At 39.8% G+C, this 15,730-nt stretch overlaps 1 protein-coding gene across 1 annotated transcript in view; it reads left to right on the top strand.

Moving 5' to 3' along the window:
* Nucleotides 1-15,730, top strand: part of THSD4 (thrombospondin type 1 domain containing 4) — a 720,353-nt gene that overhangs the window by 231,163 nt on the left and 473,460 nt on the right. Inside the window, exon 6 of the mRNA XM_044279718.1 lies at nt 9,310-9,412. Coding sequence (XP_044135653.1) covers nt 9,310-9,412 — 103 coding nt within the window. The remainder of the gene's footprint in view (nt 1-9,309; nt 9,413-15,730) is intronic.

Raw genomic sequence — 15,730 nt, 5'->3', positions numbered from 1 at the left:
GGGCTGGTGGGAAAGAGACACGGTGTTCAACGACGAGATGGAAGAATGGACCTCATCCATATTATTATGGATGAGGTTCATTGATGATATATTCATCCTATGGAGAGGTACAAAGAAAAAATTCTCGGACTTTGTATCGAGGCTAAATATTACTTTGGGCTTCTATTTTACATCTGTAATTAATGAAAAACATCTCACTTTTCTGGACCTTGCGATTGAGATTGACCCCTCTGGATATCCTAAAACAAAAGTGTTCCGCAAACCCACGGCCACTAATGCCCTCTTGAGGTGGGAGAGTGGGCATCCATACCCACTCAAGAGGGGAATCCCTAAGGGGTAGTACATTAGAATGAGACGGAACTGTTCCCAGTGGTCTGATTTTAAGGTATCAGTGGATGACCTAGAGAAACGGTTTGTTGCGAAGGGATACCCTAAACCTGTCCTAAAGGAGGCCTACCAACATGCGGCTGCATGCAATAGGGAAAATCTCCTGCATCCCAAAAACAGGATATCTGAGGATGCTCAGTTACGTATGATAGGATCCTTTGATACGGTGCACAAGGAGATACGTGCATTGTTGACTGAGCACTGGGATATTTTAAAAACTGACCCAGATGTTGGACATTTAGTGGGTGAGTATCCTATGATCATGTACCGTCGCGGTGGGAACATTAAGGATAAGGTGGTCCACAGTGCCTTTAATTCTCCTACCAATGAGATCTGGTTAGGGGCAAATATACTGAATGGTACATACAAATGTGGAAACTGCATAGCCTGCAAAGTTATTTTGAAGGGTGCACACTTCACTAGCTCATCCACAGGGTCCAAATACAATATCAAATCCTTTATCAATTGTAAGACAGTAGGGGTGGTATATCTCGTGACCTGCATCTGTGGATCACAGTATGTAGGGAAAACTAAGCGAGAATTAAGGAGGCGTATAGGGGAACACCTATTGAAGATCAGAAGCCTTGGTGATACCCCTATTGCGCAACATGTGGCAACTTATCACCCTAACACAATAGACTGTTTTAAATTTCAGGGTATTGAACATATAAGACCACTGCCCAGGGGAGGTGATATTGATACACTGCTCCTCAGAAAGGAGGCACAGTGGATTTTTACACTAAACACTGTTAAACCAAAGGGCCTTAATGATGCGATTTCATTCGCATGCTTTATTCGCATGCTTCCCCCCCCCCCATCCGCCACCTGTTATATGAGAATCTTTCCCTGTCTCTCCATTTGAATGGAGATGCTGTTCCCTTTGGTAATTCTTCTTCACCATGATCTCCTTTTATCTGCTATATGTGGAGATCATCCATGAAAAGGTACCCAATTGTGTCCCTAATTTCTTTAGCATGAGTGTCAGTGGCTGACACTTCTGCCATTCATAGGGACTCCTATGGTACTAGATGTTAATGGATCCTTCTTACTTGAAGCAGGAATGTCGGTGTTTGACTTTTCTGTTTACGTTGTGGCAACCATTTATGGCAGTGTATATTTCATTTTGTTCCGATAATTTAGATACTGGGTTTACCTGTACCTGAAGAATCCTTGTGGGCTTATGTTCCTGTCCAGAGGGTGACTCAAGCATATGTCACGATTATCCACTTCCCACTGTCAGAGTGACGAATGAAGACAGGAGGAGGTGGAGTCGTCAAGAACGGCGGTGCGTGGCATGGATTGGCTGTCTGTCAGTAGCTGGAGATGACGACAGTAGGAGGTGCGGCCATTCAGCGACTATACGCCCATTGGATGCCTGCTAGAGGCTTGACAAGGAAAGGAGAGGAAACTTCTCCATTTAAACAGCGCACATCTCGCGCGCGTCACGGCCACTACAGTGCCGGGAGGCTCGTTGTTTTGCTGCACGCACGCTATCAGAGATGTGCAGCGTCTTTAGTCAGTAGACCTGAGTGTTTGGCAGGATTATTGCGTACCCACCATCAGGGTTGCAGTATATGGTGCCTGCCAAACATTAGGTATAATGCTCCTGATGAATTAAGGGAAACGCATTGAGCATTAGGCTGCAGTATTGAACATACGTGCAGACTGACTTTCGTTCCTCTATTGAGCCCCATTAGGGAATAATCCTTGTGTGCTAGGTCCTTAATAGCACTGGCCAAAGGGTCCACAGCCCTGTGAGTCTAGTGTAGAAATAATCTTCTAGGACCACAATAGGATACCCTATAGATGTTATACTCCTACACCAAAAAGGAGTTCTTGTGGTAGGGTGCACTTAGGAATCAGCATATAATTGGTCTGTTACAATTCCAGCCCACCCTATCAGCCTACTAATGTGGAGATAAACTTTTTTAATAAACTAAATAAAGTGTTTTTAACGTACTTCAGTTAGGCAGTAAAAAGTGTACCTGAAATAAATACTAGAGGGGTCTAGCTACCATGCACTATCCCACCCCACACCCTAATCCTGGGAGTAGGACTAGAGTGATATTCGCTTGTGTAAGTCTCTTTATGGCATTGTCCACATGGTCTCCAGACCAATATCTGGCTATCATTGCATCTAAGACAAAATCAGGACTCATTGTTGACGCGGATAGACCTCCATTATAGCCTCCGTTGCCATCTTGCTGTGCACCATGATAGCCTTTGTAATTGGCCACCCTAGGCTTGGGACGTTATGTCCAATTTCACTTGTGGTACAGAATTACAATTCTTGTAATCAGATGAGCTGTCTGTGCAGAGATTCACTTTTGTGCACTTCTTGCTGTCGTTCAAGTTCGCCATTTCTCTCCTAACCACCAGGACACACAGTGTTGAACAGTGCTGACATTTTGGCCTAAGCACTTAGTGATCTGCTGGAGTGATAAACTAAAGTCTCTCCGTTCAAGTATTCTGTCCCTCTGAGTTTGTGATAAGTGGTGATAACTGGCCCATCGATGAACAGGAGGCATTGCACAATCATTCCACAGAACTTGATCTTATTTTTGAAGTTTCATGTAGCTAAAAAAAATGTTAATTTCAGTTTGTTTTTTATATCCTTCCCACACACCCCAGATTGGAGCTAGGTGCTTTAAAATTGAATCATTTGCAGATCTTGGCAACACCTGCTCTTTCTCAACTTGTATAACTTTACAGCTTGTTTTTCTTGGTGTTGCAATTTGAATGTTGAGTGTAGAAAAATAATTGTCGATGCAAAGACATTTCCAGGATAGAGCCTGTACAAGTTAAAGAAGCACTCCAGTTGTTTTGTATTTTATTTTACACATAATGCTAACTAACCACCAATATTCTAGCAGTGTAATTTGCTCCGCCCTGAGTTGGATTCATAGATGTGAACCTTTTCTTATCAGATCATGTGATCTCAAGTCTGACCAGCAGCCCAGGGCTTGCTCTAGTGTAAATGGGAACCCTATCTCTCCCCTGTGGCTGATTTCCTGTGAACTACAGGATGACATCATCACCAATCAAATACCTCCTGGCAGCTTTTAGGCCCCTCCTCTCCCCACGCTCCATGTTCCTCTGTATATCCCTGTATTCTGTTGAAGATATAATGTGTCACCTATCTAAAGCAGTGTTTCCCAACCAGCATGCCTCCAGCTGTTGCAAAACTACAACTCCCAGCATGCCCGGACAGCCTTTGGCTGTGCGGGCATGCTGGGAGTTGTAGTTTTGCAACACCTGGAGGCACACTGGTTGGGAAACACTGATCTAAAGGACCAGGAGTGCAGATATTTAATAGGCGAGTGTATACAGTGGTTAGCTGAAGTTATATAAACCCCTTGATTGTATTACATAAGAGAACATGAAGACCCTGCAGTGTGAAGGGAGTGCAGTTCTTTTTCCCTGATCTGTCATGGCTGCCATTACACAGAGCAGTGCAGGGTGGTAAGACTCGCCTCCTTATGTATCTGCAAAACCAGGCCTGATGGGAAACGTGGAATTTATTAAGACAACCATATCTGAGGGGAAGATAACCCACAAATTACACATAAAAACAGGTATACAAAAGAGCCTATATCTTATTCTTTATTAATAGCCTAGTCTGCACTATATAGGCAAAGAAAAGAGTGCTTCATTAGTGTACATACAAAGTAACTGCAGAATTGCCATTGGAAAAATTGTAACTTCTCACATTTATTTAGCGTTTGCCAATATACCAACTAATAACTATTGACTGGTACTATAAACTAACATGTATAAAGGCATTTTACCATATTGTTTTAATCAGAACGTATGAATTATATAATAAAGTATATGAAGAGTTTACTCCCTTTTTTTTTACCCTTCTAGTTTGTGGTTATGAAACAAATCACCAAAACTCATGCAAAGTTAGAGACATGCTATAATTTGCAACTCATTTTAGTCCCCCAGGGCCATTTTTGGTGACTGTATATTATTTGAATGTAGGATGCACCATGGCACACAACACGTCGTGCAGCTACTGAAGGATAATAGGTTTCCATGTCCCAGATCAGGCTCTGACCTGTCATAATAGTGCAATGCCACTGTATATCCCTAAGCCTCCTATGTTTCAATCCTTTGCAAGTGTTTTAAAAATATTGTGATGCTTTGTAAACCTGATGTTTAGTCTCACTGCCCTTCTTTTCAGTGCAGAAAACTGCCACAGTTGTGCCGATTGATATTGCAAAGTGTATTCAGATAGACTATGGGATGGACATGCAGGTATTCACATTACACACATGTGCAGAAGCTGCCCTAGAGATCTGGACCAAATAGGGTGGAAATGAAATGTATGGCCCTTAGTCAAATAAAAGCTTTTTTACCCAATCTTATATAACCCTTGTAAGAATTATTGTGATTTGTCAATGCATATTACATTTCTTTTCTTTTACTTTAATATTTTTGGTTTTATATTTTCCACTTTGCTATTTTGGATGTTATGTACCGGTAGCTCTAGAAAACCTGGGACTGGAATATAAGAAAGCAAGAGGCTGATACATTCTACTTTGACAAACCAGTTCCTTAAACTTTCTGCATAGAGATTATAAAAACAGTGGATAATAATTTGTCCAGTCCATGGCTAGAATTTCTGGCAGTTTATGCCTGTGACAGCTACTATAGTTTTATGCTTTTTGAGACATTATAATGCAGCGACTGTAATATAGACAACATTGATTAATGAGCCCGTCTTGGTCTCAAATGCTGTCATTGTCAGATGACTCTTAAAATGCCAGACACAATCACAAACCAGGATCCAGACAGTATAATTACTAGTCCTGGTTTTATGTGCAACAAATCAGGGGGATGATCTGTTCGCTCTGACTTCACCTAAACGGTTGAGTCACATGGCAGGTTTCATCCAAACAATGAACTACTTGTTTCATTAGTAATTACCCATCTTGGTGCCACTGCCAGCTTTAGATTCATCTCCGCTTCATCTATCCATTTTAACAGATTTATTGCACCTGAACAAAAATATTTAAGCTTGTATTGTTTCCCTTCCAAATTTCTGAACTTATTGCGGATGGAATTAACTGTAGTATCAATGAGCCTGACTCACAATAGGATTCAGGCTGAATTTAGGCAGAGATTGAGTAAATCTAGACAACATAATGACATTTGCAGAATACAGTTTATAAAAAAAGTGATTTGTTACAATTTGGGACATTGTTCTTTTGCAATGGTTTATATGATGTTTTCATAGAAAACACATGCATGGGAGTCTTCACTCTAATATAATCCACCAGACCTGTGCTTTATATCAATAATACTTTCTCCACATCAAAGTCAGAGTCAGCAGGACGTCCACTTTGGATAGGATCCCAGCTATCTCACTACAGCTCGTTGTTATTAAAGCATGAGGCCAATATGCCATGAGTAATATGTAATTCTTTATTATCCTAATGCTTTTCATGGTTTATTGATCCATTAATTTATTGGTGAAATTCTAGTAAAATACCACTTAGTAATACCCTGTGTATATTATCTAGATCTCTTGAGGTCGTGCAGACAGTATGCCAGAATAGTGAGCATGTCCATTTATTAACATCTTTATCTTCCCTGGTTTCAGTAACCTATATTCTAATGCATATGGAACATTCCAGCTGGAGATGACATTCATAAAGATGTACCCACTATGGGGATGGCACTGCCATTAGGTCTTGCTATTTGCTGTACAATTTATGATTTACACTTTGCCACTGGAATTACAACATAAAGCAACAACTTTTACTATAGGAGAATTGTCACATTATATATGTGAAGTGTCACAGATTTAGATCTTAAAAACTGGTTTCAATAATGATAATGTGGTCAACCCCATCCAGTGCCTTTCAAGTTTCAATGACATAGGCCATCCGAATGTTGGTGGCACTTGCTTAGAATCTAGAGTATGGTGTTTTCTAGTATTTGAAATATCTGAAAGGTGCCACCAGTAGTTTAATTTTCATAGTTTTAAAAAAAAATCTTTGGACCTTTGGATTATTTGACTTTATGGAAGAACTGGATTGACTTTAGAGTTATGTTGTATTAGAATTTACCAATTTCAGAATTACTGACCATTGAATGTTAGATACATCTGCTACATGTCCCATTGAATAGATTGAAATGTCATTATGATTGTTTAGTTTTGGAGTGGTCTGGGAGCTAGTCTTCATGATAGATCATCAGTATCAGATTAGTGGGGGTCTGACTCCTGGAACCTCTGGAGATCAGCTAGTTGAAGAAGCTGTGGTGCTCCATTGAGCAATGCAGCCTCTTTCTAAGCCAGTAACGTCACATTCATTGGTCATTTGGCCTACATGCAATCTCATTCAGCTGAATGGACCTGGGCTGCAACACCAAGCATAGCCACTATACAATCCACTCTGTAAGCCGCGAGGAGACCCTTTCCTACAACTGATCAGCGGGAGTGTCGGGAGTCGGACCCCCACCGATCTGATATTGATGGACCATCCTGAGGATATGTCATCAATATTTTACGAACGCAAAGCCTCTTTAACAATATGGCACAATAAACACCAACATTCACCATCTCTAAGCATGTGCCAAGCTAAGACTGTAGGTTTGCTCTGGACAAATACTTTTCTCTACAGGTTTTTATATTAAGATGAGTTTTTACTACTTTGAGTAACTATATCATGCAGCACAATGTGAATTTACAGTAGATATTTTGGTGTCATGGATTAAAGTCACATAAAGATGTCCAAATTATTTTAAAACTGAAGACTTAGATCATTCTTATTTTTTCAACTGGAAAAATGGAACAAAGATGAGTCAGAAATTCATGGAATAATTGCCCTTGCCACATAAAAAAAATGCAATTTGACCCTGTTTCCAGTTCTGTACATCAGGTTACAGAATATTTATAGTATGACTGTAGCAGCTAAGCGAAACAAAAAAATCATAGAAAGGTTTTACAGGCTCAGACTTAGGTTTACCTAGGTTACCATAGCATTAAGCTATATACACTTCAGCCGCATGGGGATCCAGGTTATTCCCTGGTTCATTTACAAGCTGCGTGATGCAATAAATGTGAAGTTTGCCAAATCCTTACTTATTATGGGAATAATAGATGTTCCCCAAAATCCCCCTTTTATCATTATATAGCAGCTATTAATATCGCAGCAGCTGGAAGGACAATCATTATTTGCTGCATATGACAATTCTGTATAAATTAATACAAAATTGTCCTATTCAGGGTTTAAAGATTTATTGCAGATGGAAATACATGGCAATTACCTTTCTCCTGCCTGTAAGAAAGCAATGAAAACATGTAGCTCACATGTTACATTTTATTTAATATACAGTCGTTTTCTGGGTTTGGGTTCCCCATTTATCAGCGAGAGTAGAGCATGGTTACAAACAACATCTGTCCATCTGGAAGAACTATCATGTCCATGTATTACTTTGACTGGTCATTGATTTTATTTCAAGCTATGTAATTCTTCTTTTAACCAGTGGTGGTACTTTGAGAAAATTGTACTTTCCACAAATATTCTATATAGCAGGGAATTTTCATGCCATATAAACATTTTCAAAATATTAATACAAACTTTTGGCTAAAATAAAAAATCTGCTAGTATTTACCCATAAATACAGCACTGCTGGTCTGGTTCCCCCCGAGCTCCATCCAGTTGAGACGGTAGCATAAAGTCAATGGCATTTGACCAATGCTGAGGCCAATGATTTGCTGCAATGGTCATGCATTCTCGAAGTGATGTCACCATTGTGGTACTGGAACTTTGGTTTCCAGGCACTTGCACTGAGACATTGTATTACAATCACTTATAGCTTTTTAACTTCCTACATGTACAGTAAAATCTTACATCTTTTCTGACTTATCTTCTATGTACACATTATCTGTCATGTTTTGGTGGGCTGTAATGACATTATCTTGCTTTAAAAGTGTATTCTCAATTACCATACGACTGCATATGTAGCCCACCATAATTTTGCTGCTTTTAAAGAGTGTTCATTGATATCTTTTGAAAAAAAAACTATAAAAACAGAATTAAAAAAAAATGAAAAATATGAAAAAATGTGTCGGTAACAAACTATTACATTATCACATCATATATGATAATGCTTAATGATTAAAGGCTATGAACACATTTGGGGGCAGTGTTTTATTATGATCACATTGTACTACTTTTGGGCAAAAAATATTTTTTAAATCTTTATTAAGTCTTCATTTAAAAAAATTAATTAAAATCTTTATTAAGTCTTTATTTAAAAAAATTCTACATTTTTTATATTCAGAAAGAATATAACTGTATATGACTGTTTAAAAGCTGTCATGAATTCTGAGATAAGGGCTACAGACTGAATCATCAGAACAGCAACATAATGGGACCCAGTGTAACACAGAAGGTGACAGTTTGAGAATAGACTGAATCTTAAAGGCTGTGTACACCTTTGCGGGCAATTGTGCAAAATGACTTAAATGCAATCATAAAAAAGGCCCCAAAGTTGTTTAAAGCCTTTAAGGCCCAAACAGACCTGGTGGGTAAGAGGTTTAACAGTGAGTATTAAACTATTGTACAAACCCTGTAGCCTTATGCCACATGTCTATATTAATTTTCAATTAACTTTTATATAGTAGCTATCCTCCCAGAGTATGCTATAGAGCTGGTCATTTTGAGGGTCAGTGCCTTTCTTTTTCATGGCCATCAGAAGGTAGAAGCTGAATGACTTTCATAAATACAATTACATTTTAGCATCATATAGGTTACAACTAAATTCTAAATGTACTGTACATAGGGGTTGCATTTCATTATGGTGAGGATGTATATATTATATCATTGTTAGCATTATACAAAATCCTTTCAGAAACAACCATTAAGTCTGCATTATAAACTCATGTCTGGTTGTTTGCTTTCACAGCTGTGTCCTGGTAACAACAGAGGCACCAGAGCAGTGCAGTGCTCATCCTACAACAACAAGCCGTTTATGGGCCGACTGTATGAATGGGAGCCATTTTCAGAAGGTGACATTATAATTATTATACTCTATTATTATCACTATCATTGCAGTTATTAACTTTAAAACCAGTGTACACTTTTATTTCTGTATCATAACAGTGAATCTCACATCCCATGAATCTAAAATTAAGAAACTCCTTTCGCTAAACATTTGAGTAGTTTTAGGCCTTTTTCTTCGCTATCTTAACACACACAGAATAACACAAAAACAGCATTAAAAAGCATCAAGAACCAAAACAAAGCAATCACAGGGGTTCTGTTACTTGACTATTTGACAGTATTGAAAACAGTTGCCTACCAAACCATTCAGTATTTCAAAAAAAAACAAAAAAAACATTTGTTTACGTGAAAATGAAAGTTATAGGTATGTAACCCCATTGACAAATAATTGCATATATTTTTTGCAGTGTAAAAAAAAAACAATTTCCAGCTTTGGTTTATCAGATTTTTTTTTTGTAATGTTCATTATGTGCTAAAAATGACATGACAAGCTTATTCTGTGGGTCAGTATGATTATGTACTGTCAGTATGGTCATTACAATAACAAATTTATATAGTATTTTATTTTATCTAAAAAAAAAGAAAAAAAAAATTTAAAAGCTGAAAAAGTTATTTGCATTGCTATATTCTAACACCCATAACCTTTTAGTTTTCATCTACAGAGCTGTGTGAGGGCTTGTTTTTTGCGGGGTGAGCAGATTTTATTGGTATCATTTATGGGTGTATCTGACATTTTGATCACTTTTTCTTCAATTTTTTGGAAGAGACAAGGTGACCAAAATTACAGCGTTCACCGTGCATGATAAATATTTTGGTATTTTAATAGTCTGGACACTACTGCAGTCTGTGGAATACTACTGTAGTCTGTGGAATATTTACTAGTTGCCTGTCAACCTGTGCCTCAGGCATGGATTAGCAGACAACCTACTATGGCAGCCTGGGAGCCTTCACAAGAGGCCCGAGGCTGCAATAGCAACCAATTGTAGTCCCATGATTTCTCAACAGGGGATTTCTTCCCCTCTGTCTAACCATGGTCACTATGGCATCTGAAGGGTTAAATGACTGGAGTTGGAGTTATCTTCAATCCTGGGCATTGTGGCCAAGTGCCAGCTATATTACACAGCCAACACCTGTCACCTCCAGTTCTGTGAGAAGATCTGGCAGACGTCCTTCTCTACCTCTTGCATGATGTTCTTTGTTTTGGTTTCACTTTGTCATCTCCTTTCCTTCTCCCAGGTGTCACCTATTTAGACTAATCATCTCCCTTTATATTCCCTCACATACTGCCTCACTTTGCGGTTTATACTACTTCCTGGATGAAGTGTTCACTGCTGGAGGCTGCTGCTGCTGTTTACTTAGATAGGTCTTTTCATGTATTGTGTTTCCTGGTGACCCTGACTCCATCCGTATTAAGTGCAGGGAGCCTGTGGTCGTGTCCCCTCACTATTATAGGGTTTTCAGGTGTCTCACAGTCTTAGGTACGTGGGCATGCAATCGTCTACCATTGAGACCCTTGCATGGGCATAGCAGTCAGGGAGAGCTCTTAGGGTTTTATAGGGTTCACCTAAATGCTCCTTAGTTTGGAATCAAGCCAGTCGGACGTTTATTCATAAGTTCCAGCTATCTGCAACATCATCCGTGACAACACCTGTCTCATATGGAGCGCAATCACCTGATGATCCCGCTCAATACACCTCCTATGCCCTATGTTGGAGTACTATTACATTAGTTATTGTGAAGAGGTTAAAGGAGTTTTCCAACAAAAATGTGATGTCTGATCGCTTGGACCACAAAAATGGTCATCATGTGTTTCCCCATTTGAATGAAGCATCAGTTGCACATTTTCTGATGCTCCATCTCCAACTGTCCCATGAAATTGAATTGAGCAGCACAGATATGAGCAATAGACTTTTCTTGAAAGCAGGGAAAACGGGACTCTGCTTTTGTGATCGATGGGATATCCTGTGGCTAACGGGATAAATGATTTTTGTAGGAAAACCTCTTTATGCTTGATTCATTTTATATTATATATACTAATGTTCCTGAAGGAGCTATAATTTGTTTTCTAGTATTTTACATCTGTCTTTTATGCTGCTATTTTTTACTCCTAAAATAGGATTCATATTTCATTTTGTTTCTCAAACTAAATATTCTGTCATAACAATGTATTTTTTTTCTTTCACTTAAATGGGTTGTCCATTCTCGCCATTTCTAAGGTAAGATGGGACTATGAGCCAAGCACCAGGTGGTCCTGGTGGGCCAGTGCTCCACTGTTTCCATACCTCCAATTTTTGTGTATGGGAGCCATGAAAACAGCTTAGCACAGCAAGCTGTGCTGCTTCTGAAGTACCTGTGAATAACTTAATATCCCGCATAACTTAATATCCTGGATATAAAACACATAGCTATTCCATGGCTCTAGAGAACCAAACCAATAAATAATTTGATACATTTTTTTCTCCAATTATTGTGTTAACGGTCCTGAACAGTCACATCTAAGGCTACTTTCATACTAGCGGCAAGGAACTCCGGCAGGCTGTTTCGGCGGGTGAACAGCCTGTCAGACCCGTCTGCCGCTTGTGCACGTGTGCCCCCGGACTTCCGCTCCGGCCCCATTGACTATAATGGGGGTGGGCCGGAGTTACGGCGGCAGCACGGCAAACATGCCGAGAGATTGTCGGAATAAAACTACGACATGTAAGTAGTACGACTTGACAGTAAGTAGTGTTACAGTTTATTATACCATAATGCATGTTCAGGAAGAAAGCTGCTCTAAATCTATTGAAATCAGCTTTCCAGGTCTCCTAATCATTTTTGAGTTTGGTAACTACAATATATTTGAAACATATCGGAAATAAAAAATATATCCAAGTTTAAAGATGAAACTCTCTTGTTTCTTACATAATCAATTTTTAATGATGTTCTTGTTTGCCAACTATTGTCCTCTTGTCCAAGGAAATCTCATTTCTTGTCCTTGGGGACCTGGATGGCCATTTTATATCCATCTGATTCATTCTCTCTTTGTATCCAGTCCAAAGTTTAATGTCCTGCTGCTTCAGACAAACATTAGATTTTCTAATGAAAACATAGTGTACTTGAGGTATTGTATGAAGTTCAGCTAAGCCAGGTTAGAATTATTAAAGTTTTAATGTGTATGTGTAGAAAGCTTTTTACCAGTATCTGACAGCTATAAAATATAAGTTAGCTATAGCAAGTGGCTCATATGCGCATCCGTGTTACATGTTAGATTTAATTTAAAAGTGTGGTTCAAAGTTTATGTTAAAATTATCCAGGATAAGTGTGATGTTGAAAAATGATATTTATATATTTATGTATTCTGGTAAAGTAATTGACAAGGAAGAGGACAGTATACTGATACAGATAATCTGGATAGATTGGAGGCTTGGGCAGAGAAGTGGCAGATGAGGTTTAACACTGACAAATGTAAGATTATGCACATGGGAAGGAATAATGCAAGTCACCAGTAAATACTAAATGGTAAAACACTGGGTAACACTGACATGGAGAAGGACCTAGGAATTTTGGTAAACGACAAACTAAGGGTCCATTCACACGTCCGCAAATTGCGGATCCGCAAATTGCGGATTCGCAAAACACGGACACTGGCAATGTGCGTTCCGCATTTTGCAGACCGCATACTCATAGAAACTCTCATAGAAACTGCCTTTTCTTGTCTGCAATTGCGGACAACAATAGGACATGTTCTATTTTTTTGCGGAATGGAAGTGCGGATCCGGAAGTGCGGATCTGAAAATGCGGTTGCGGACAGCACATTCCGGCCACATTGAAAATAAATGGGTCCTCACCTGTTCTGCAAAATTGCGGAACGGATGCTGACCCATTTTGCGGTGTGAATGGACCCTAAGCTGTAGACACCAGTGTCAGGCAGCTGCTGCCAATGCCAATAAGATAATGGGGCATAGATACCCGTGATGAGAACAGTGCTACTACTTTACAAATCGCTAGTCAGACCACACATGGAGTACTGTGTACAGTTCTGGGCTCCTGTGAACAAGGCAGACATAGCAGAGCTGGAGAGGGTTCAGAGGTGGGCAACTAAAGTAATAACTGGAATGGATGGACTACAGGACCCAGAAAGATTATCAAAATTGGGGTTATTCACTTTAGAAAAAAGACGACTCAGGGGAGATCTAATTACTATGTATAAATATATGAGGGGTCAGTACAGAGATCTATCCCATCATCGATTTATCCCCAGGACTGTGACAAGGGGACATCCTCTGCGTCTGGAGGAAAGAAGGTTTGTACACAAACATAGAAGCAGATTCTTTACGGTAAGAGCAGTGAGACTATGGAACTTTCTGCCTGAGGAGGTGGTGATGGTGCGTTCACTAAAGGAATTCAAGAGGGGCCTGGATGTATTTCTGGAGCGTAATAATATTACAGGCTATAGCTTCTAGAGAGGGGTCGTTGATCCAGGGAGTTATTCTGATTGCCTGATTGGAGTCGGGAAGGAATATTTTTCCCCTTGAAGGAGTTGTCCCATCTCAGACAATGGGGGCATATCACTAGGCTATGCCCCCATTGTCTAATAGGTTTGAGTCACACCTCTGAGACTCACACCTATATCGAGAACGGGGCCCTGGAAGTGAAGGAGGGCGCACTGCGCATGCGCAACCTCCCTCCAATCATTTCTATAGGGCTGCCGAAAATAGCCAGCTATTTCCGTCGGCCTCATAGAAATGAATGGGAGCCTGGGCCGCGCATGCGTGGTACGCTCCCATTCACTTTTATGGGAGCAGCGATTGATGGTGGACGGACTCTTGGAAATCCAGCCACAGATCTCCCCGCTCCGTTCTCGTTATAGGTGCGGGTCCCACTGTCTGAGATGGGAATACCCCTTTAAAGAGAACCTGTCACCTCCAACAAACATACCAGCTTTAAAAACGTTTTTGCTTCATCTGCCTGCAGGAAGAAAATGATCATTACAAACACGCTGCTGGCTACTCTAAGGTACTGCTGCCGGCTTGGGATGTTTGTTGGAGGTGACAGGTTCTCTTTAAGTGGGGAAAATTGGCTTCTACCTCACAGTTGTTTTTTTGCCTTCCTGGGATGTGTGCTGTCCGCATCCGTTGCACCGTTCCATGGCCCTGCAAAAAAAAAAAAATAACCTGTCCTATTCTGGCAGTTATATTAATGGCTGTGCGGGCCGCAAAACACACAATGGTCGTGTGCATGTAGCCTAGCAGTCTGAAATGGATGGACAGATGTCTTTTTTCGGCCTTATAAACTATCTTACTATGTATTGGATCTTTAGTAATATTGCACACTATAGACATACAGTATTAGGCTACATGCACACGACCGTTGTGTGTTTTGTGGTCCGCAAATTGCGGATCCGCAAAACACGGATGGCGTCCGTGTGCGTTCCGCAATTTGCGGCCCCATTGAAGTGAATGGGTCCGCATCCAAGCCGCAAAAAAAACTGCGGCTCGGATGCGGACAAAAACAACGGCCGTGTGCATGAGGCCTTATACAGAAGAAATTGACAATAACTTTCTTCAGCTTTGTGTTAAAAGTTCACCTTAGCAGGTTGTACAGATATAAGACACATTAACTTGACACTTACCATATTAAATACATAGTTCCACTAAATTCTAACTTTTCTAATACTTATGTTGTGTTATATGTCAAATTAAAGTTTGCTGCAACAGTGTATTTATTGCTAAGTGTCAAATTGATGTTGGAGATTACTGTACATGTTTTTACTTGTAACTTACATACTAGAGATATAGAATCAGACCAAAAAAATGAAAATAGATTTTAGGGAAGCATGCAACCAATAATGTTGTATCTTAATCTTAGGCCTCATGCACAAGACCGTTGTTGTGTTCCGTGTCCGTTGTTCCGTTTTCCGTGATTTTCTGCGGACCCATTGACTTTCAATATGTCAGTTGAAAACTCGGATACTGCACCGTTTGTCATCCGCGTCCGTGATCCGTATTTTCAGGCCGTCAAAAAAATATGACCTGTCCTATTTTTTACATGGACAACGGTTCGAGTCAATGGGTCCGTGAAAAAACACGGATGCACACAAGATTGTCATCCGCGTCTGTGGGACAAATTTTTTTGTTGTTTGGGGTACTGTGGGCAGATATAAAAATCACTATGAAACTAGAGAACTTCTTTGAGGTTATACTCAATCCTGTACACTTGAAACTCTTGCTTTCAACTTAATACCTCTACACATATGTGACCTGTCGGGGTAGTTATTTAAATGTTTTTGTAACTGATTCATTTTGTGTTATTATTCTGCCATTTTCTCCTATGAATTTTACCCC

Source organism: Bufo gargarizans, chromosome 2 (assembly GCF_014858855.1).
Source record: "Bufo gargarizans isolate SCDJY-AF-19 chromosome 2, ASM1485885v1, whole genome shotgun sequence".
NCBI lineage: Eukaryota > Metazoa > Chordata > Amphibia > Anura > Bufonidae > Bufo > Bufo gargarizans.
This window is presented reverse-complemented; position numbering and strand designations above follow the sequence as displayed.